At 47.2% G+C, this 23,911-nt stretch overlaps 2 protein-coding genes across 2 annotated transcripts; one reads left to right on the top strand and one right to left on the bottom strand.

Moving 5' to 3' along the window:
- Nucleotides 1-3,441: 3,441 nt before the first annotated feature.
- On the top strand, nt 3,442-6,446 carry LOC144123392 (uncharacterized). The gene is made up of 2 exons (XM_077656232.1): nt 3,442-4,394; nt 6,320-6,446. The coding sequence occupies exons 1-2, from the start codon at nt 3,489-3,491 to the stop codon at nt 6,341-6,343; spliced, it is 930 nt and encodes a 309-aa protein (XP_077512358.1). The 5' UTR covers nt 3,442-3,488; the 3' UTR covers nt 6,344-6,446.
- Nucleotides 6,447-14,264: 7,818 nt separating this feature from the next.
- RpL8 (ribosomal protein L8) lies at nt 14,265-23,321 on the bottom strand. The gene is made up of 6 exons (XM_077658346.1): nt 23,244-23,321; nt 22,703-22,840; nt 20,223-20,375; nt 19,020-19,343; nt 15,582-15,668; nt 14,265-14,394 (listed from the first exon to the last, which is right to left on the bottom strand). The coding sequence occupies exons 2-6, from the start codon at nt 22,838-22,840 to the stop codon at nt 14,320-14,322; spliced, it is 777 nt and encodes a 258-aa protein (XP_077514472.1). The 5' UTR covers nt 23,244-23,321; the 3' UTR covers nt 14,265-14,319.
- Nucleotides 23,322-23,911: the final 590 nt, after the last annotated feature.

Genomic DNA, 23,911 nt, shown 5'->3' with positions numbered 1-23,911 from the left:
GTAGATGGCACCAGATACCACATCGTGAAATAATCTGGTGCACCAGCATATTTCCCGACCAGACGCATCACGAACAAAAGAAGAGCCATTCGCGCGCTGATGAATCCTGAACCATTGCCGGTGTATTTTTTTTTTCATTTCGAACAGGAAAGACGAAAATGGCTTTTTGTTGAACCCAGCTATGATAGACAATATTTTTACCAATTAATAGGCTGCGTTTACATTTCCGCAATGCAACGACGCTTTTATGCACAACTCCTCCTTTTGTTCCTCCTTTTGAATGATCGCACAAAACTTGATAAGGCTAGATGTCTGTCACAAGAACAAAACATGAAAAACACCTATCCGAATACAGATACCGTAGTGATACATTCAAATTTTCATTCTTCCCACATGTGATTCATGAGTGGAATATGTTGCCTCCAGAAATTGTGAACCAGATGTCCCCTGAAGCATTTGTATCGAAGCTAACAAACCATCTTGAAAATTATTAACAACAGTGTCACCATGTGCGTTTACGTGTACCTTTGTGCAAAATGAAAAAGTTCCTTCTCTGCTGTTTCTCTTTTTCTTTTTTGTTACGGCCTCAAAGTGAGGCCAACAGTATGTACTAAAAAAATAAATAAACTCCTGACGCCAGCGCTCAGCGCATGCGCCATATGTATAAGCAGCGTGTCTCGCGCACTGTTCCACTCTTTCTTTTACTTCCTCCAGAGCTCGGGCCTGCGCATGCGTGGACGTTTGATGTTGACTACCCCACTGCGACGCATATGCCGGGAACCTCCACCTCAAAGAGACACTGATCTGTGCAGTTATTGCTCTGAGTAAAAAATGCAGACTTTGGCTTCCCGATCAAAGGAGCCACCGAATAAATTTTTACTCAAAACAATAATTCTATAGAGACGCCACTAGTGCCACTTTAAGATGCCGGTTTTGTGGCGGGATCTTCCATCTGTATCATATAGCCTGGGCGCGTCACGCCAATCCCAAATTAGTGCGCATTTGTCAGCCAACGACAGAGGGGTGGAAGGTGGCTGTGTCCAGCTCGCAGCTCGACGACCAAGTCCGGCTTCTCGACCGAGCAAGGGCAGCCAGCAAACTCCCGGACTATGAGTCCGAACACGTCAGTCCCTCGCTCCTAAATGTCTAAATGAAACAAGTTCCCCATCACCACATTTGGCTGTTTCTATACATATATGGTGGCGTTATCGCCGAGGAAGTTACATTTAAAAATCTTGAAGCTTGTGACGGCCTACCAAAAAGCACGAGTTGCGACCGTTTCGAAGTGAATGGCGGTGCGGCGTATCCTCCGAAATCTCAACACTAAAATTGGTGTCGACGCACGCATTTTACTTGCGAAGTGGACAGGTATTGGCGACACCTGCATTTTATTTTTTATCCTTTATTGCTTATAAAGGCTCTGTTTTCGGTGAGAGCGATCTCTTTGTAAATAGAACGCAGTATCCTCTTCACCTCTCTTCAGTGCGTGGGTGTGGTAAAACTTATAGATGCACTGGGGCGGGTTTTAGAGGGGAGTGAAGGGTTTCACCGCTCCCTTGCCTGGGTGGTATACTCCTCATTCCGGGAGACCATTGGCGGTCACCAGAGCCCTCTGGGACTCCAGGTCCAAGCAGCCGGACAAGCTCGCCTCCCAGCCTTCTCTAGTTGGCTGATTTACTCGCGTTATTTCCAGATTTTTCTGGCAGGCCCATACCATATGATATGCGTCTGCACACATCTCACAAAACTCACAGTACCCCGAAAAAGTTGGGTCTATGTGCAAACGCTGAACATGTGGCCGAACATGCACCCACCTCCGCTAACTTTTTACCCTCCAGGAAAAATATGTTTGCACGTGCGAAGCTTCGGCTTAGGTAAAAACATTCATTGCAATAAAAGCATCAAAGTAATATCCGAAAATAAATCCATGATTGTCCTGTCATTCTTTTTAAATCGCTCAGTCTTGCAGGCAACACTGTGTAGGGGCACCGACCAGTGCTAAACCACGCCGATATAGATGAAGCATGATTTAACATAACGCTTGTGTACAGCCTTTTAAAGCATAAAGCTGGGTTAGTTGATGGGGTGGGAGCGCATATGGCAGGTTCTCTCAGATCATGAATCGCAGGTTACCAATACACTTCAAGCGAAAAGTATACAATAGCTGTATCTTACCGGTACTCACCTACGGGGAAGAAACGTGCACGCTAACGAAAAGGGTTCAACGTAAGTTAAGGACAGCGCAGCGAGCTATGGAAAGAAAAATGGTAGATGTGACGTTAAGAGACAGGAAGAAGGCAGAGTGGGTGAGGGAATAAACGCGGGTTAATGACATCCTAGCCTAAATCAAGAGGAAGATCGAAATGTGGTTGGGCAGGGCATGTAATGCGAAAGCAAGATAACCGATGGTCGTCAAGGGCAACGGACTGGATTCCAAGAGTAGGCAAGTCAGTGGGCGACAGAAAGTGAGGCGGGCGGTTGAGATTAAGAAGTTTACGGGAGTAGCTTGGAAATTGCTAATGCGAAAGAACATTGAACGGGGACGAAACGATAACGGGACAAACGGCAGACATCAACTAGCTTTATACGCACAGAAATTTCCACTGTCCTGTGGAAGATGCTGTACAAGCCGTCGATGTATCAGTGATCGGCTAAGGGAGCGTGTGGTGGGAACCGAAGCCCCCGAAGGGAGGGGAGCGAGGCTCTTAGTCAAGTGGCAGACGAAAGGCCCTTTATTTGACGGGGACACCGATATTTATGACGTTCAGTCACATGACACTTGTAAGGTCAGTTACAAAGAACGCATCTACAAAACCAAGTTAGAAGACAATCGACTAGACTGAAGTCAGAACCAAAACCACATGCACAGCAGAGAGAAACATAGCTGCCGTGGCATTGTGAGGCTCAGGGTACTAAGCAGCGCCCTGCCAGAATTAATACGTTTAATGCGCTCCGGCCTTCTACCAAACGTGCATCATCACGTTGACAGATAAGCAAAACGGGCGCGAAATTCGAAAACAAAAAATCCGAAAAATATTCGTGTTCGAGAACTCCAGCGTTATATCTTTCTTATGCGTTTATGCCCATAGGAAGGAGATATACCTTTTGCCTATATGCTTCTGTGTATGCCCAAAAAAGCGGTGCCACATCTTTATTCGGTAGAAGAGAGGCAGGCCCAGTGGCCTGTTTTTGCCCCCTTAATACGAACCTGCTTTCAGGACTGAAGTTTAATTGCCAACAACTGTGACAGCAGAGGGTACTGAGTGATAAGAACATCGGGGAGAAGCATCTCAAAAATATTTTCAGTAACATGTTTAGTGGTAGAATAACAGACTTGTTTTATACGTGGATTGATGCCTACTGCTCTAGCCGAAGAGCGGCTGACCGTTCCTATCTTGTGCGCCAGTTTCAATAGAAGAGGAAGACTGCCACCGCTACAGTAAGGGTGTACGGTGCATTCCGAAAAGATACCTCGCAGAAAGAACACGATGAAGAACGGCCCGTCATCCGGCGCCCCATGCATCGTGCAGACTCCAAGCGCCTTCTCCATCCCGGGCCTTGGCTCATCGGAGCCGTTCGCGTCTACGGGCTTCCACCTAGCGTTGTCAGTACCTCTAGAGCCGCCTCTCACCGAGAGATCAGGGGCGGAAGCCCAAAGGGGGCGCCACTCGCTGTCAGTCTCGCTGCCTCCGGTGCCTCCGCCAACGCCGCAAGCCTCCGCATGGATCCCAGCCGAAACTTACGAGTACGTGGACAACGAGTCGCTGCACCTGCTACCTGCTATGCCCCGCGGACCACTCCTCAGGCAACGCACCACTGGCGAGAAGGGCACCAGTGTCCTGGCGTGCTTGTTTGTCGCGCTAGCCATGTGTGCTTTCGCCTGGCTCGTAGCGTCGGGCTCTCTAGCCGAGCAGGCCGGCATTGCGGGCCAGGAGCCGGACAGTGCCAAGGACGTAGTCACCGAGCCGCCAGCCGTGCTTCACCTGGAAGAGAACTCTGCAGCCGTGCCGTCAATAGCCATCAAAGTAGGCGGCGGAGTCGCCGGCGAGGTTCGAACGCGGACAGCGCGGGCGACACGGCGCAGGAGTGGTCCCATGACGTCACGGAGGCCTGCACAGAAGTCTACTCAGGATGGAAAGGACGAGATGTCCGGTTACAGCTGGCCCGCCCGCACAGCCGAGGACCTCACGCGTACGCGGGGAAGCACAACGTCCGTAACTGTTCTCGTGACGCTGGAGGCAGGAAAAGCACGAGGAAAAGCGCCTGCGGAGGACGAGGCTAAGTCCGAGGCCAGTCCAGCATTTGATGACAGGTTCACAACTCGTGCCAAGCGTGGCCGTCCGCGGAAATCCTCGCGCAAGTGGAAGCGACGGCATCTCTATCCGAGGCGCCACGTAAGAAAAGAGAGCTTCGGGGTCTTCTGTATTTTTTGCATGGCTCAAGAGTAGCTCAAAGTTTCCGCGACGTTTCAGTGCAGCCCTTTCAATATCTGAACTATTTGAAGAGGCGGTTAACACGACCCAGGTGCGGCGAGTGGATTCAAAAGTTCTGCCGCATTTTTGGGAAAAAAACTAACAACTATTTCAAAAGAGATCTGAAATTCAGGAAAATTTTGTTTATGAAGCTATATCTTTCGATTGCATGCTCGTCAAACTAAATTAAATATCTTTGCAATATTTTTTTTATTATCGAAGTACAGAATAACGCTTTTCTGTTTATTTGGTTGATATTATATGGCATATGCTGACATTGCAAATTTGGAGTCATAGTTATTATCAGCATTCTGAAATAGAATCAGCCGATTACTTTACTTGATTCTGTCTCATGGTAGAGCACTAACCTTGTGACCTTATGATAAGCGCCGGCCTTGCTGTCTGGAGGTGCTGGGTTCGATCCCCAGTGCCGCCGGGTACAAACCGGTTTTCTAATTGGTACAAAATTTCCCCCAGCTTGGTGATCGGCTTTTCTTCTGGGGTGAAATCGGCTTTCTGGGGTCGAACCGGCGCCCGCCGCGGTGGCTCAGTGGTTAGAGCGCTCGGCTACCGATACCCGGGTTCGAACTCGACCGCGGCCGCCGCGTTTCGATGGAGGCGAAACGCGAAGGCGCCCGTGTGCTGTGCTATATGTCAGTGCACGTTAAAGATCCCCAGGTGGTCGAAATTATTCCGGAGCCCTCCACTACGGCACCTCTCTCTCCCTTTCTTCTCTCAGTCCCTCCTTTATATCTTCCCTTACGGCGCGGTTCAGGTGCCCGCCGAGATGTGAGACAGATACTGCGCCATTTTTTCCCCCAAAAAATAATTGTCATTTTCATTTCGAACCGGCGACCTGTACTCGGGGGCTACGTAAGAAAAATCGTATCATGGTAATTTGTGGTTTGAAGAAGGGAAAGGCGCATAAATGGCTCCCTGAGTCAGAGGACAGCTCAATTGCGCTTTGAGGTATGTGGAGTGGTGAAAGAAAGAGAGAGAGATGTGCGCTGCATGCTGCATGTGTTGTGGCAGTAGTAGTAGCAAGTGTTTTTTTTTATAAAATAATAATAAAAAGGAAGGAAAATATTCATGCTAGCCCCGGCATCTGCCATCGATACCGAAGCACCTGAGCTGGGGCAGCGGAAATAAAGGATAGCAGGCAGAATGGAGAAATGAAATGAAAGAGGTGAGGGGACAGGAAGAGAGGATAGGGGAAGAAGTAATGTACACAAACTATTTACACAATAAGAATAGGGCCCCAGGTTGTGCGCGTGATTAGTTCATGATGGAGCACGAATAACACACGCGCAGCGTTGTGGCAGAAACGCTGCACTGGAGCAATAGGCCACCGGCGTTCACTGGGCTCATTGGCGTCGGCGTTGACTGCGTTGTAGGCTCAGAATGGAAAGCCTAACCCACTACGCTATCGCGACATACCCTTAAGGCGGAGCTTAAGTGTCCTCTCCAATTTTTTTTTATTTTGAGGAGAAAAGTGAAATACCATCAATCATCAAAAATGTACTCAAATTGTCATCTTCATACTACTACTAAAAATACTAAAAAGGTAACAGCATAAATATGACCACTTGAGTAAATTTGAGTAAGAAAGCCGCTTTTGCTCTCCGCAAGTAAAGCCTTGCGCTTTGAAAAACGTCCACGACACACGAGGCTAGTGGTGCAAACCAGAATCATCATGAGAGTTGATGAGGGCTCAGTGTGCTTTATTTCATCGTTGCTGAATCGTCTGCTCGCTCGGCACTCATATATATAGCTGTCTGGAGGGTCAGCAACCAAGAACTGGTTTTCACCTTGATTTTTTTCTTGTCATTTTGGTCTTTTTTTTGCAGATTCACCGAGAATCCAAGGAGTGAGCCTGTGGCGGTGACGACGCTACAATTCCATTTAGCAGCGATAACGACCGCATATCTCATCTAGAGATTCACGGGAATAAATGCACTTATTTGTGTTAATCTACGTAATAAGCGTTTCTTTAAGTCATCAGACTCGGTAAAGAGCCTTCACGGAACAAACTCACCGGGCATTCAGATCTTCCCGACTAGAGCTAGATATTTTGAGATAATTCTTGTAAATAAGTTTATCTCAATTTCTACTTCAGGCAGGATCTTCCTCAAACCCATTTCAGCGAAAAGTGTGGAAGTACAAAGGTTGGATCCGACTGGCGTCGAGTTCTTACCTTAACCAGAATGATGTCGTAGTTCTTGAAGCCAAACGTTATGAAATGAATACGACCAGCAGGTAAGGTAACGGGAAAGAAATCTGGCTCACGAAGAAGACATCATTGAGAGACAGGCAGAGTATGACGACGCGTACTGTTTTGTTGTACTGGAATGTTTCTGCTACAAGACTGGACAAATGACCGGCGGTAACCACCTCATAACACGGAGAGAAATGGAGGAAGATTTTATTGGAAAAGACGGCATAACCGTAACTTGGAACACGATAGCTGCTGTGCGCCAGCCATTACTATGATTAAGTATTAAAATAATGCCTAGGAATTTCTGATACAGAGGGCATTACTATATTACCGATAAGAGTGTTTGATGTTGCAAATGAGTGGCGTCGGTGAAAAGCAACAAAGTTCTGTTAACGTTTAAGTGCATTAAACAATACTTTACACCATTTTTCTATCACACTTAACTCACTTTGAATAATGAGGATATCAGGCCTGTTAATAATAGGTCAATAAATAATAGTCTGCAAATAGACGTATGCTAGAAATTTCATTAGGGTGGTCGTTAATACAGGCTTTGAAAAGAAGGGGGCCAAGAACAGAGCCCTGAAGTACGCCAGAAATCCTAGGATAAATAGGAAAGGATCGATTACTCGAAAAAACTAACTGGTGCTGGGTAACCAATTATAAAACACGATTAAATTTAGGCGTGAAAGTTTTAGGAAGAAATGGTTGTACGGAGATTGCCTAAGTCTTTTTCAGTATAAAAACAGTCTACAGGTATCTAAGGTCTATCTGAGAGCTGATATCGTTAAAAAGCACGAGTTGTTCATAGCAAGTAAAATTCTGAAGTAATGCATGCAGATTTGAACGAAAGAGGTTGTTAGAGGAAACGAACTTCATAACCTGGAATAAGATGACGTGTTGCATGAGTTTAGGCAAATGTTAGTAATTTGTTCGCTAATCAAGACATGACAAGACAAGAACTGGAATGATCGTACCCACTTTCCAATTCAGCAGCACCACACCAAATGAAAGTGTCTGCTGAAAAATGCTCGACAAAGTGGCACTAGTTATTTCTTTAGTGTTTTTTAAGTACTTTCGCTTAAAATTCTATTCCAGCAAATGACGTTAGTTTAAAGAATCATTTAAATTATAAATTCTTCAAGGTTAAAATGTTGTTCCTGGCATGATAGGATATAACAGGAAAGAAAGGAACATTTTGTGTTGATGTGCATGACATGTTGCATTACGTGCGTTATTTATTGGGTTTTGTTTTCTACCCCCCCCCCCCTCCCCTCCACTTTAATGCCCACGGGCCTGCGTATTGTGATAAATAAATCAATACAAAAAACTGAATTAGGTGTTGTTGAAATATCAGTATCGGGAACAGGAACGTTGTATCTGAGATGCACTGCCTTTGCCCTAATACAAATTTTGATGGTACCACCGCCCCCGTTCGTAATAAGCGTGCGTTCGTTATACCTGCGACCGTTATAAGTGGTCTCGACTACATTGAACACATGGAAGGAGGAAATAATTTAGGAGAGGCCGTTACGTCACATTTTTTTGAAGCCCGAAGTCAGGGCTCCGCCATGCCAGTTGGCTCGTCGTTTCAGCACGCTTGCGCATGTGCCTCTAGTGCCTTGAAGAGCAAGGCGAGCAGACGGCCTCGCGTCACGACGGCAGCTGACAGACGGGTGATACAGATGGCGCTGCTGCGCAATGAGCCAAAAGAATTCCAGTAGTCCTTGCAAAAACACGCAGATTGCAGGCCCCAGCACACTTTTCGCCACGTAGATCAGAGAGGTAGGGCCTACGTCCTTCCTTCCTCCGTGCATGGTTTCAATAACTTATTTCAAGGACAGCTAGTAAAAATGCGTTTCGTCCAGTGTTATATGTACGGTAGGAAGCACAGTGATGCCGACTGTCTGTCTCGTGCTCCTATCGAGGATAACCGAGCTGATCCCGACGACGATTCTATTTTTCTCGACGCCATCTCCACATCCGTCCTCACTCAACACCAAAGGGACGACAGTGAACTACGGCCTCTGATTGAGTATCTTGAAGGAAGCGCTCAGTCTCCCCCACGAATCTTCTCACGCGGACTGTCGTCGTTCTGTTTACGCGACGGCATCCTGTATAAGAAAAACTACAGCCCGACGGAAGCTGTTTATCTACTTGTCGTGCCTACGGCTCTTCGCGACGAAGTCCTGCAGGCCTGCCATGATGACCCATCTTCTGGTCACCTGGGTTTTTGTCGAACTTTGGCCGGAATACGGCAAAAGTACTAGTGGCCCAGTGTTGCTGCAGTTGTGAGGCATTACGTAAGAACTTGCCGCGAGTGCCAGCGTCGCAAGACGCCGCCGACTAAGCCAGCCGGACTACTGCAGCCTATTGATCCGCCTCAGGTCCCCTTCCATCAAGTTGACATGGACTTACTCGGCCCATTTCCGGAGTCCTCGCTGGATAACCGCTGCATTGTGGTCGCCACCGACTACCTCAGCGGGTACTGTGAGACTAAACCTCTTCCCGGTGGTACCGCTGACGAAATTGCGGACTTTTTCGTTCAACATATTGTGCTTCGTCATGGTGCACCCATCATCGTTGTAACTGACAGGGGAACGGAGTTCACCTCGGCCCTTACGCAGGAATTAAGTTATGCGCCTGAGCGGCACAAGTCACCGCAAAACAACAGCTTATCACGGACTCACCGAACGGCTCAACAAGACGATCGCCGACATGATTTCCATGTATGTTGACGCAGACCACCGCAACTGGGACGCCATACTCCCTTACGTCACATTTGCCTACAACACTGCTCTACAAGAAACGACACAATTCACTCCATTTCATTTAGTGCATGGTCGCGAAGCCACAACCTTGCTGGACGCCATGTTGCTTCCGACTAGTAGCACCTTATCTGTTATGGGTGCTGCCCAATTCGTTCGTCACGCCGAGGCCGCCCGCCAACTCGCCCGACAGCGCATCCGGCACCAACAAGCCCTCGACGCTCGCCGCTATAACATCCGCCACCGAGCTGTTAGTTACCAGCCCGGCGAACAAGTCTGGGTTTGGAGCCCAATCCGCATGCGTGGGCGCTCCGAAAAGCTTCTGCACCGATATTTTAGCCCCTACAAGGTACTCCGCCAAGTCAGTGAGGTGAACTACGAAGTTCTCCCCCAGGGAACAGTTCGCTCCTCTAGACGGCCGACCCCCGAAGTCATCCATGTCGCACGGATGAAGCCTTACCACGCCCGCTAGCGCTTCAGGCGTGTCTACACCAGCCGCCGGAACATTCGCCGTCCCTTGCCTTCCTGCTTCTCATTGTTGCGGCACCGAGTCGTTGCCCTTCAGAGAGAGGGAGTAATGCCACAGTACCAAGCAATCCAGTGGCGCCATACCGCGGCCGAACTGTTTTTTAAGGGACTTGCCATGCCTTGCGCACTCGAGGGTATAGAGGATTCGTCTTCTTCCTCGCTCGAGCTCCCTGCTGTCTTGCACTCCCAGCACGTCTAATTAAACCCCACCCACACCGTAACCCTTATCTGGACCCCCGCACACGCAGGCCTCCCCGGTAACGAGGAGGTCCACTCCCTCGCCCGGGGTCTCACTTTCCGGGCCGGAGTTGGACCTCCTCCGCCATCCCGGGAGCGTCTGCTTACGTTCAAAGATTACCGAGATACCCGGCGCGTTTACGCACCGCCGGCCCCCTCCCTAACCTTAATCCAGGCCTCCCACTGGCGCCGACTCCAGACCCTAACTGCTCCCTATTCTCCTTCATGCCCGCTACCCTGATCAATTCCTTTCTTCTTGTAAGCTCTGCGGGAAACCGGGAGACTTTCTTTACGTCCTCCTCACATGTCCTACCTTCCCACACCCTCCATCCCCAACCACGGCGGAGTCATACTGGGAGACTCTCCTGGCCAGATCCGCTGCTGCTGACCAGCGCCGGATAATTACCGACGCCCTGACTCGGATAGCCCTCCAAGGGCTGTCCTTTGCCCTGTAAGGGCAGCCCCCTAAGGGTTGCCTCGTGCCATATTAGGGGGTTTGCCCCCCTCGGTATTTGGCAATAAATGTTTCCACCACCACCACGTCTAATTAAACCTGGTTTGAGTGCTTCGCCCGTTTGTCGGTGACAATATTGGCGGACCAGGGCCGTGGCAAAAGCGCGCGCGTTCAATCCATTTTTCCCTGCCTCCTTCGATGTGCAATATGGAAACGGCGTAGACCACATCAATGGAGTCCACATCCGCTATTTGAGAACCACTGTAAAGCTTAAATGCGCCACGCTGCACTGGCATCACGTGACCGCACGCGGGCTTTCTGGAGAACGCCCTCTCTCGGGTTCACCTAGTTTTTTTCCCTGTCCAGAGCATGAAGGCAGAAGTTACTGCACACATATAACTCCGATGATGGTGATGACATCGAACTTGGACGCTGTTTACATATTATTCTGTCCAGTGTACTTCTCTTGTGTGCAAACCGGACAGGTTACACATAAGAGATGCACGGAAAAGAATAAACACGTGCCCATATACGAATGAAACAGTTACCCAAATCGAGATTATGTTTGAGCACATTGCGCCAAATCTTCCAGAGCTGCCTCAGCCCTTTCATATTGCCTAGTCTTTCAAGATGGTGGACGCCCCGACGAAGACAACCCGCGCTTTCATGTATCCTCCCGAGACAATGTTTTAATTTAAAACCCTTGTCAGACACACCAACGTTTAATCACGGAGCATTCCGCAGAGCGGCTCGATGTGGTCTGCTTGCGCAAAGCAATGCAACGCCAACAGTGTCGCGTGTGTACAGGCGCTGCCTCGGGTGGTTGCCTTGTAACATAGAACTATGCTCGAACTGATACGCCGTCAACTTGGGCCGAATCATGAAAAAAATTAGGGCACTCTTAGCGGTTCCTCTTGCCCACGCAGACACGGACACTGTTCCCTCTTGTGTCCACATTATGTGAAAGACCACACCACATAAAGCCCCGCTTTAACCAAGCTGTCCAACGTGTCTGCGTGGCATGGCTGTAGCGAATCCGATTCGCAACCCGATTGGCTGCCTACTCGTGATCATTGCTGTTAGGACGCTTGGAGTTGCACGGAAAAGACGCAAGACTTGGAGGCCTAGTTGCTGGGCGTCTCGCAATGCCAGGCCTAGCCTGGAACGCGAGTTAGCATAAATCTTGCAGTTGTGGTCGGATGCTGCCTCAAGCACCTGATCAAGCGTCGCCAGTCTTTGTCTAGAATGGCTTGCAGCTGGTCGGTAGGCATGCGAGAGTTCTGGCAACACTGACCCTCAACGCCGCCAAATTTCCGAAGCTGCTCTGCCAGTGCCAGCAAGGCATTTGAGCGACAGGACCGGGATGATCCAAAGAATGTCATGAAATCATCAGTTGTCCATTGTATTCAGCTATACTCATGATTACCCTACACCCTCTCACGTGCAACTTTGTCAAAAATGTGGAGCACAGTGCTACCATGGTCTGAGCGCTGCTAATAACAGCGCCGCCACTTGGCAGCGCTTCCGCTCCGGCCATAGTCGGCTCCTAACTTTTGACAGGGATGTGTGCATGCTGCTATTGCTGACTACCTTGGTGTCTACCGATGTACGCCACATGCCACGGCAGGAATCGCACCAGCCATCCTGCTTCATGGTCGTTTGCTCCCCACAAGACTTGACGTTGTGGGCCTGCCAGATCAGTGCTTTTCGACAGATCGCACAAAAGCGCTAGCGACAGAGGCGGTGAGCTAAGCACTGTAACACGGCAATTTGAGCTAGTTGGTTTATGTTGGAAACTTTACCAGCGCTGCAACAGGGGACTGGGAACAAGAAGAGACGGAAGGACAAGCGCTACTAACAACTGGAAGTTTATTGAAACATACATGGGTAATATACTCTCATATGACAACCACAAGCGCATGCGCTGCCCCTTCCTGCAAAAAACACAAAAGATACTGCTATGTATCCAAATACGAAACTTCACAATCACGGATGGCTACTGACGGTGTGCATACGCACTGTCGCTATTTTTGTGAATACAATATGCTTCACTCAATTTATCTTGATGCCTGAACATAATCTTAGCCTTATTAAGAAGCGAATTGCATGCGTATTTATCCGACACACTGGGATCATTAAGACTGCAGTCTCTGTAATGTAGGGCCGTAAGCATGATACACAGGGACCTTCCAGAAGAGATAAAAAGTGTGCGGTAATACCGTACATCCATCAAATATCCCACAGCCTCAAACAAGTTGGCAATGGATGTGGGGTTAAAGTGTTGTTTTCGGCTCCCAATAAGCTATAGGAAGAATTTGTGCTACATATAGTTGACAGAAGAGCCAGATAACAAAAACAAGAAGTGCATAAACACGCGCTTCCGCCAACATAAAACGTCTTTGAAAGGTGCTCCGTCATACAATTTGGCCCTACATACAGAGGCTAATCTTAATGATCCCAGTGTGTCGAAAGTGTCTGATAAAAAAGCATGCAATCCACTTTTAATAAGGCTAAGATTATGTTCAGGCATCAAGATTGACTAGGGAATTGAGTGAAGCATATTGTATTCACAAAAATAGCGAGAGTGCGTATGCACACCGTCAGTAACCATCCGTGATTGTGAAGTTTCGTATTCGTAATCCGCGCTCGTTACGTCAGCAGCAGGCTGCTAGCATTGGACTGCACGCGTCAGAGCGCCGATATTTCAGTGTGCAAAAAGCGACGAGAGGAGAGGGAAAGGCGCGAAGACGCGGAAATTCTAATTTTGACTGCAGATAAATCAGTTTCTACAAAAAAAGACATCCGTCAGGCGGAGACAGCTTACTACACGACTCTCTCCGCAGTTTCCGGTGCCACGAGCCGGCTGGGAGGCACCCCCTCCCATTTGCTGCGCCCCAACCGTGAGGCCACATAATGACGGAAATAAAGTTTATTCATTCAGCTTCTACAAACCATCTAAAAAAATTTTTGCTGGGGGATATTTGTGAAGCAGCCTCCTTTAGCATTCTAGGCACATCGCATCTTTGTTGAGACCACCTTTCACAGCCCCTTTAAGCTGGTCTATGAAGTCATTATCAGAGACTGCTTGTATGAGTCTCACAATGTTTCTGCATTCAACTGATTTCGGCTGGGTGGGGTCTCATAGGTACCACAGTTACCAGGTGTCCTTCATGCCCAGGTTACCGCATGCAATCACAAATTTTCACCCAGCATCCGTAGTGTCTACCTTCCTCTGTCAGTGTTGCGTGTACTGGAAAGACTAGGCTCAGTGCTGAAAATTCCAGGTGTTTTCATTCAGAACAAAGTTCCTATTAAGCTTTGTTCCGCAAGAGTGAAGCATCATGCAGTATGAGCCACAGCTGCCTTTGCAACATCAGAAAGCTTTCTGACCTAGAGGAAAATAGAACTGAGGTACCTGCCATGTCTGTATCACAAAATTGATTGCTCGCAAAATACCATTCAAAAGCAACCTTGACCAAATTAATTAAATAATGAGCTCTCAAAACAAGAGGTTGTTTACAGCATAAGAAAACAGTTGAATCCCAACCTTGCACAAGCACATGCCGCACAATAACACAGCAACACTCGAGTTGGTCGAGGCATCTCTTTTTTTTATTATTAGCGGCAGGCGAACCCGGAAACAGTCTAATCGTCCTTGCTCTGGGTAGTGACCTTGCCACCACGGATACGACCCGTCCGCCTGGCAGCAATGAGACCAACCTGTAAGAAGACACCATGTCAGCTTTTCTCAGTTGCATGTCAAACTGCCATTTTGAGAACACTAAAAATGACACTTCCATATTAAAACAATTGATACAGCATAAGATCAGCTCCAAGTTTTACATGCACTCGGAACCCCCCATGTTTTTTGAAGCATAAAGCATAACTTGCCCCCTTTACTTAGCTCAAAGACGACTGCCCAAGGACAGAAAAAAAAAAAGCATCACCTTGCCTGTGATTAATCACTCATAAAGACAGTGGTTCTGTGGTTTGACTAATGTTGCTACAAGGTTAGCATTACCAACGCACAGCTTTACAAAAATGTGATCTTGCTTGCAGGTGGGCACACGTGCATTATGCGAACAGGTGCAGAGAATTACTGTATACACTCGTGCAAGGGCCACACTTTTTTCCGCAGTTTTGACGGGGTGTGGCCCTACATGGGACCGGCGCTTCCCCGTAACATTTTTCCAAATATAGTGGAACCCTGATTATACGTCCCTTTTTTATGCTGCAACACACATTTTTATGACAAATTAGCACAGTCGCAGCTAATCCTTCAAATACACAATACAGTGAAAGTATGGATGCTAGGACACGTGCACGACAACCAAAGCAAATTAACCGCATGAAGTAAAACAGGCTGCTAGATCAGTTTACTGGAAACCGTCACATGATTCCATCTTCAGGTTGGCGCGCTATACTTTGGCACAAGGACTCGTTACAAAAAACAGGATGATTCCAATTTCAGATCAGGATAGATCTGGCACTCGAGTGAGCGTAGTAATGCCTTGGGCAACACTTCAGAGCGGCGCGCCATGCGGCGGCCTGCTTTTCCACGCACTTCACTGTCGAAGGCCTTACAGGGTTTATGGTCATTTTAATGTGAGGTCATAGTGTGATGGCAAACCGCCAACAAGGCTAAACCTTTTATATGCGACATTCAAAGCTCTTTCGCAGTCGCCTTGATGTGAAGCATGCTAGGCCTACAACACCACGCGATCAGCGCACCACCGCAAGGAAACGTGCTGCCAGCATGGGTACTCCCTATTGGTAGTCACTGATGACACAGTTTGGAGGCTAGTATCATTTCCTGTGATCAACCCAAAATGAAACAGCTTTACAAGTACTGTTGCCATAGTTTCTCCGATAGACTGCCAAAATGCGCACAAAATGGTGCCACTCACCTTGCGACCAGCAGAGGCGTCTCTCCTGACAGTCGAGGCCTTGCCAATGTGCTGGTGGTTGCCACCACCGTGAGGATGTTCGACGGGCTGCACAGAAGGCAAGGAGTAACATGAGCGAAGAGGTGACATACACACCATAAAACCTTCTGACTCAGCCAGAAGCACCGTTGTTACAAAACATTGCAAAATGAAGTACTAGCTTCCAAGAAACAGACAACAGTCATGGCTATGCTTGCCCTTGCAAAGCCTAGGTTGCCTTAGCAATGCATTATTTACAGTGAAGCTCGGGATGCACAGCTCAACATTCAACACTGGTTCTGTACCAACATGAGCTGAACACAACACTAGTATGCTTAATACCGTAACAATGTCTTTTTTTATACAGCAACAAAACAAAGCTACTATTTGCTCCCTGTACCTGCTTGAGTAGTTCCAAGAGAATTAATTTACATTAACATATAGTTGAGATACTTCAAAGTAGATCAGTTCACTAGCTCTATACTCAAATGGCTAACACAATGGAAGGGGTGGAAGTCCACTGCTCAGAAACAGCCTCTTAAGACTCCACAGCATTTAGTTCGGCAACAGAAATCATCACAGCAGGGACCCAACCACCATCCACCGTATAAGCCAGAGCAAAGCATTTTCCCAGAAGAACCATCAAAACTATCCTACCTGTCAGCTCCCGAACTTCACCTAACATCTGATGTAATTAATTGTTCTATATGCACACAAATGCTACACAGACATAAAACAACTGAAGCTCAAATAAATTCAAAAGCCTACTACAGCGGAAACTTGCCAATACATGCATGGTTTCAGCCTCAAGCATGGCTGAGGCAATTCCCAGACTGCCTCTATCAGAGCCAACACAGGCAATGACAACCTGAGCTGGAGTGGCTCACATACTAATCCATTGATTTTAGTTTTCACTTCAAGATAGCTCAACATGCAGCTTCCACTACAGAACATTTTCAGCACTTCCATAACGCACAGCACTGGCAGCACGCAGTGGCAACAGGCCTGATGTCAGCTAGATTCAGCCTGACGACAGCAGTGTCGAGAGAAGAACAAGATGCCAGAACAAAAGCTATCGCCGTTTGCCCCACCTCCGCGACAGTCTACGTGAGCACAGGATAGTTACTGTAAGGCTGCAGGAAGGCTACAACTGACTAAGCTGCTTGTTCCGGGGCACTATTGACGGGTGCATCAGATGCAAATGGGTGCCGACCGCTCGAGCATAAACTGTTTACCTCATTACCTCTTACGTGGCGCTGCTGGTACAAGCGAAATAGAACGCAAACCTTGGCACAAACGCTTACGCACCACCAACAGTCAGTCGTGAAGTGAAGAACAGCCTGCCACCTGTCATACAAGTGGGCACAGCTTGGCACTTGACAGTTCGACATACCCTTTTTATGGTCAACCGCGATCGATATATAAGTTATGATTGCACGTTTGTCAAAAATATTTCATAACAGTTTGATATAGCCAATAATTCGCTATATCCATGTTCTTTATATCGATCTTTGTATCACCAACTTCTCTGATGCCATGACCGTACATCATGGCGGCACACAGAAGCTAGAGTGCCTGCAAATTGCTTTGCAGTGAAGCAGCCATTTATTGCACCAGCCCTGTCACAGTAAATCTACAGTAAAAGCTTACCGACTGACACCTGATTAATTTGAAAATACGGATAACTCGAACTGCCGGTGCAATCTTGGCCAACGCCCATGCAAGTCTATGGCATTATCACTTTCCAACTCAGACGCTACAGGTCTCACACCAGTTAATTCAAACTGCTTCCCAAAGAGAGGTGTATCTAGGAATGACAGGCACGCAAGCAGTCGTCAAAATAGCCCTACTCAAAACTGAATTGCACACTGCAGAGTCTCCAGAGTACCTCAGAGGTGTGCAACGGCAATCATGACAAAAAATGGCCAGCCCCGTTTCCGAGAATTGTCTGTGTAGTTTTGGTTTTGCTTTTATGAGCTTTGCACCAGCCCGTTCTGGTGGCAGCTATCGGCTGAGCATATGCTGCATGCAGTTTTGGACACTGAACGGTGCCACCGCATGTTTCCCTCTCTGCACAGTTCTACTGCACAGAAACTGTGCGCTCGTCATGTGTCATTCACTGTATGTACAGTGGAACACAGCCGCACGTCGCTGCAGGCGGCCGTGGGTGAAGCCTCCTCACGAGCGGTGCTTGCAAGCGTGCTCCACCGCTACCATGTCGCACCGTGAAGGATGACAAGTGTGCCCCTACTATTCTGAAGCAGCTCTGCTTCAATGCTATAAGCAGTGTGATGGAAATGTGAAAAATAGTCACTGTCGCACTGTTCTCATATCAAAATCAGGAGACCATTGCGCAATCCTTCACCAAATAAATTTGCCGCAATGCAGCAGTTCTTGCCAGCTTTTTCAAGGTCGTTCAATACTTCCAACTTCGGATGACTCGAACATTTTTTTCCTGTCCTTTGAAATTCGAACCTACCTTTTAAATACAGTGTTCCGTATTTATCTGCCTGGGTTTTAGAAAATTCTCCTGCGCAAATTACGTGCCTGTTTAGGCTCAAACACAGACCATAGGATAGCTTATGTAGTCTGCGTTTTTCAATAAATGATTTAAACATCGGAACTAGCCTGAATTGTCCGGAATCGGCGAAAAACTGCAGTCTGCGCAGAGAATTTTCGCAAATCGGCTATCCCGCTTGCCTTGATGAAAATTCTGCGCGCAGACGACTCCAGTTTTTCACCGATTACAGGCAGTTCAGGCAAATTTCAATGTTAAATTATTCATCAAATGCACACTATAGTAAGCTACCTCATGGTCTGTGCTTGAGCAGAAACAGACCAGTCGTTTGCGCTGGAAAATTTTTTTGCAACCTGGGCAGAAAAAAACGGAGCACCTGTATATACAGCTCACATGCACTCCTGTGGAGTTTGTTTCCGATCATTACATATTGCCTGTTATCGCAAGAAATGAAGTTGTGGAAATTTTTACATTGCTGTTAAATTATTGCCATTAGTACCTTGCAGATCAAAATAAAGCTCTCAACAAACTTCACTGACCTGTCTCCACTGACATGCATGCAGAACACATTTAACGCTACAATACAGACAATATGTCTAGCAAGATAACTTATCAGGTACATTGTTTGCAGCTTGAAAAAAACATCTTCAGTGGACACTGCCTGCTTTAGTGCTTCCAAAAAGCCACAATCATTTACTGCCATGAAGGTAGCCAAAAAAGTACTTTTTTTCCAGCCTTCTAATGCATGAATTCTGCAACAGCTGACTATCAGTCATTCGAAGATTATAAAAATGTGAAAGCAACTATTTTATCTCAACGCGGTGCCCAATAACGGGTGAAATCACAGCCTTCAAAACTTGCCAGTAGCCAAGCCAGTGCAGGCCAAGAAGGGAGGTACTCACGTTCATGGCAACACCGCGGACCTTTGGCCACGAGTTGCGCTTGGCCTTGTACTTGTGGTAGGCGCGGCCTGCCTTGAGGATGGGCTTCTCAACACGGCCACCACCGGCAATGATGCCCACCATGGCCCGGTTGGCCGAGGGCACCACCTTCTTGGCGCCTGAGGGGAGCTTGATACGAGTCTTGCGTGTGTCGGCATTGTGTGCAATGACCGTGGCATAGTTGCCCGAAGTTCGCGCCAGCCGGCCCCGATCGCCAGCTTTCTCCTCCACATTGCAGATCACTGTGCCTTCAGGCATGACGCCCACTGGCAGCACATTGCCAACCTGCAAGCCACAAACATTAAGTATACAGTCAAAAGCGGACATTTCCAAGAGAAATTACGTCCCCACTTATAAGTACACAGAGAGCCCCCAACCCCCAACACTTGTCAAACTTGGCCTTCCAGCCCAACGGCAAACGAGACTGTCCCCACAACCAGCATCACTACACACATCACTGAAACCATTATATAGTTAACTACATGTCACAGATGTACACTACACATCACAAATGGCAGAGCTAAAGGTCCCAGATAAGTTCCTCAAGCAAGGGGCAGCAGCCACTCAGAAACAGCCTCTAAGAAACCTCCACACAGGTGGTTAGCCCTTCAGGTGCAGAAATCATCACTGCAGCCACTGCCCATTTGCACAGGAGAGCTAGAAACAGCTATTTTGTTAAATCATGTCTAACACAAAACAACTGCTTCCTGAAGATGTTTAGAAGGCTGAGAAACTCCCCATGGCTACTTGTTCAGGCGTGCACAACTGAGCTCCTTGACCACACAGTATGTAGCTAGCAAGGTTCCCTCCAGCTTCATTACTGACTCGCATATTTTCACTGCCTTAAATATAATTTATGCCTTTCTATAACAACATTTACCCCTTAATGTAGCTGATAAAAAAAAAAGAAGAAACAGCAGGTCCACATTGCTTTCAGAGCATCCATTGAGGATTCACTTTTTGAACAGTACGCTTACTGTTATGCAGCCAGTTTCGGTCGGTACAATGGTATACAGAAAGCAATAAAAAAGACCAAATAATAAGGAATGAAATGAGCTGCATCTCAAATGGCCATTCATCTAAAATTGACTAACGCCTACAACATGCCCGGAGTTCAATTTTCGTACCAGCAGCAAGCACACGATTGGACATCCCCTTACACACCTGGAGGGCAGCCTTCTTGCCACAGTACACGAACTGGCCAGTGTGCATGCCTTCTGCTGCCAGGAACAGCTCCTTCTTCAGCTTGTACCGGTACGGGTCGCGGAACACCACCCGAGCAAGGGGGGCACCCCGACCAGGGTCATGAATGATCTCCTAAACCCACAAAACAAAGACAGTTGCTATAGCAAGGTGCAGAGCACTCTGAGTGCACAAAGTAGCAGGGAAATATTTAAAGCAGCTCACCACTGCTGTGATCATGTACAACTTCAAATTCACAACTTTCGTGAACCTCCTCATCAACAGGCAAAAAATCCCCATTGGTGCAGGGAACCGAATTTCATGAAATCTCAGATATTTAAAACAGATATTACAGTTAAAGAATGAGAACACATCAGCACAAGGCAATATTCATGCCACTCTGCACCGGTCTCTTCAAAAGGCATTGTATACAAGAAAAAGCTGCGTGTTCTGATACCAGGGTCATTAAAATCCCCTGAATTATACCAGTCACACAGCCAGTTTCAATGGCCATCGAGTCGACAGCCTTCGAAATTTTCAATCGCCATCGAAATCTAAGCAGTTGTGACGCTGCTACACAGCAAATCTCAATGGCCATTGAAATGGTTCTGGTGTCTTACGCCAAGCTTGTGTGGTGCCACAATCGCTACTTTTCATTTAGTGCAAATAACAAATATTTTATAAATCTATACTAAATGCTGAAATACACTTATCTGGAGTCACAGGAAGTATTTAGTTGTTATTTAAGGCCAGTCGCATTGTCTTGAAAGAAAGTGCCTTTTGTAGGGTTTGCTGTCGCAGTTTTGTAGTGCTCTATGGAGAGCATAAAATGCGCTTTAAACTAGACGGATACAATTTTAAAATTATTGTGCAGACTGCCCGCATTAAAGTTTAGGAGAATAATGTTTGTTCATGCTTTTGTACTGTGAATGTATTGTGTACGAAAGTGCGCTTGGCGCCGCTCGAAGCAATGGTAGCAACCTTGGGCAGCGCTCAAAGGCCCTCGAAATCTCGATAGAGTTCCGCGCTGCTCCTTTGACTCAATTGACTTGATGGCCACTGAAACTGCCCGTTTAGCAGCGATCGATCGCCTTTCAGTCAATAGACTCGGTTCGAGGACCTTTGAAATCCCCGTGTGACAGGGGTATAAGTTCCTGAAACCACCCAAAGCACATATAGTAACACCTTCCGAAACTTCACACAAGGCAACACTTCCACAGTCCATGTTACAGAACGTCAAACACACACATGCACACACTCATACTGTGCCTGTGCCAACTTAAAACAATGTCCTTCCTTGCAGACCCCAACCTGTCTGCACTAAGATCCTGTCTCTTCGATTTGGCTGTACTTTCTGCACCAGCTCAAGGAGTGTAGCACTTTCGCATTTGTTTTGCCAGTGCAGCGCGCGCCTGCTGCATTTGCAAAAGTGCCAGCCTAGTGTAGCAAGAATTCTCAGCTGGCTTGCACTCCCCGAAATGGTAGTGCAGCAATATGGCGGAGCCCATGTGTAGGTCAGAGAAGTGAAGATGTGACAGTTGTCTCTTAATGAAATGATAGTTCATTGTTAACAAAAATTATTGTGGGACTATAAAAAGAACAAAAAATAGAGTCCCTGCCCGTGCCACTAAGTATAACGGGCTTAGTTCTTTGACAGGAGGTGAACTGCTCCTAGCATCATAAATGTAAACCTAAGCAGTCAAGTCGAGCCAAATGGGCAGCATTTCAATGCATAGGAATTCGTGAGCAAGGAATTTTTTTTTCTTTTTCTGTGAAAAGACGATTTCCTGGGGCTAGTTCGTGACAACACACCATTGCGATTTTCTATTTGAAAATTCACGTGGTTCAGGATTTTGGCGTCGGCGGCATGCAGTTGGCTGTAATTTGGTGGCGATGCCATGGATAGCAGACAACCAGGCCTGCACTCGACCATTAGTTTGGGAAGCAGCCAATGCCACGCTACACTTGAACAGACGCTGCATGCTGGCGGCACCGCCGCGCAACTCCACGGAACGAGTGCAGCGAATGCAGCCAAAGCGAAGAAACCTCCAATTCGCACCAACCAGCCCAGATCTAAAGCTGGCCACACTTGCTATTAAGTGACATCGCACAGCATAGTTTGCAGACGCAAACTCTGGGACGAAAAGAGCCGACACATGACCCCGGGCAAGAAACCTACTGATCTGAAATCACACGACACGGCACCTATGGGAAGCCAAGTAATTTGCTTTGCCGGTCACCTAAAACATCGCAAACCCAGCCAGCTCTGTTGTCAAAACCAGCCAGCTAGCTAGATGATGTCACAACTTCGTTTCGATAGGAAAGCAAAATAAGGTCAATTGGTTTTCAAGCACGAACTGAGAAAATACGTGTAACTTAAAATTCCCTACACTTAGAAGTACGAAGCCCGCCACCAGCTAATGTTTACGCCTTCCCTCGAAGTAGCCGAATGGTAAGCATACCTTGATAATCCCCTTGATGTAGCCATGGCGTTCGGCGTAGTCCACGGCTCGGAGCTTCGGCGCGCCTTTCCTGTGCTTGCTGTGGGAGCGGAAGACACTTCCCGCTCCCTTACGCTGAGCCCGGATGACTCGTCCCATCTACGGTAATCAAGACAGAACGTCAGTGCCACAGCTGACTCGTTCGCCGCAGTTGGCAAGCATGTCACCGCGCATTGCAGAGGTCCGCTACGGGCCACTCAAGAGACAGTCCGTCATGCAAAACTCATCAAAACGTTCCAAAAATATCAAAACAAGTAACCGGCACAATGTATGTAGAACGTAAATTGCCGGTAAAACGTCCACGTAATGCAGGAACACAGTAAAGAGTTGCAAGAGGTGCCGGATAGCTTCATAACACGCACACTATAAAATGCATATGCGCACCTCAATTTCACAATAATGGCATAATAGCGTCGAGAAAGTTGAACTGCACCTGTTAAAGTCTAGGATGGTTAACGTTCAAAGTATTTCGCAGAAGATTTTCATTGATTGAAAAACTTACATCAGCGGGTGCGTATCCCTCGTCGCGAGCGAACGCAAAAAGAGATCCAGCCAAGCCAGCTTACGCCGAAGTGTCGCCAGTGTCGCATCCAACTGCTTCAAAACAAAGTTTAAATTTGTTAAACTATTACAAAATAACTAAGTTGTGTGTTGAAAAATTATGGTTTATTTTCAATGCACATAAGATACTACTTAAATCAATAAATTATTGGTAGATATATACTATCATCAACATCGTGTTGAAGCAGCCGAAAGCCAGATTAGCCAGATGCCTGCTGAGAAAGAAAATCGCTCGCCCACAGTATCGCAGAGAGCTGTGAACACATAAAACATTATTGCAATCTAATAAAAATACATGAACAAGTTCAAACGTTGTCCAAACGAGGATGAAGGAAATGTTAGAAAATCTAGTTCCCGAGGCGCGGGATTTTCAAATCGGGTCGCTGCTGTTGCAAATGTAACTCCGTGATGGGCGCTTCCGTCCCGCTTCGGAACCATTTTTCAACGTATTTTTATTGGTTAAAATCTTAGACATTGACAACTTTCCTATTTGAAGTAAGAACAAATATACCTCTTAGTGCATCAGGCGAGTCCTGCGAAATGGACCACTATTTTTCAAAGCTTTTGTTCAAGTTCTATGAAGTATCCTGAGTAACTACGGACAATGTG

The sequence above is a fragment of the Amblyomma americanum genome, chromosome 3 (genome assembly GCF_052857255.1).
Source record: "Amblyomma americanum isolate KBUSLIRL-KWMA chromosome 3, ASM5285725v1, whole genome shotgun sequence".
NCBI lineage: Eukaryota > Metazoa > Arthropoda > Arachnida > Ixodida > Ixodidae > Amblyomma > Amblyomma americanum.
Note: the sequence above shows the minus strand (reverse complement) of the source record. Positions and strands in the feature narration are given on the sequence as shown.

What these genes read in the sequence shown, in the direction of transcription:
- LOC144123392 (XM_077656232.1), top strand. Translation starts at nt 3,489, where the DNA reads ATGAAGAACGGCCCGTCATCCGGCGCCCCATGCATCGTGCAGACTCCA. An exon ending in ATCTCTATCCGAGGCGCCAC is followed by an intron (nt 4,395 to 6,319) that starts GTAAGAAAAGAG and finishes TTTTTTTTGCAG; the next exon opens with ATTCACCGAGAATCCAAGGA.
- RpL8 (XM_077658346.1), bottom strand. Translation starts at nt 22,840, where the DNA reads ATGGGACGAGTCATCCGGGCTCAGCGTAAGGGAGCGGGAAGTGTCTTC. An exon ending in GCAAGAAGGCTGCCCTCCAG is followed by an intron (nt 19,344 to 20,222) that starts GTGTGTAAGGGG and finishes TGTGGCTTGCAG; the next exon opens with GTTGGCAATGTGCTGCCAGT. An exon ending in ACGCCTCTGCTGGTCGCAAG is followed by an intron (nt 14,395 to 15,581) that starts GTGAGTGGCACC and finishes GTCTTCTTACAG; the next exon opens with GTTGGTCTCATTGCTGCCAG.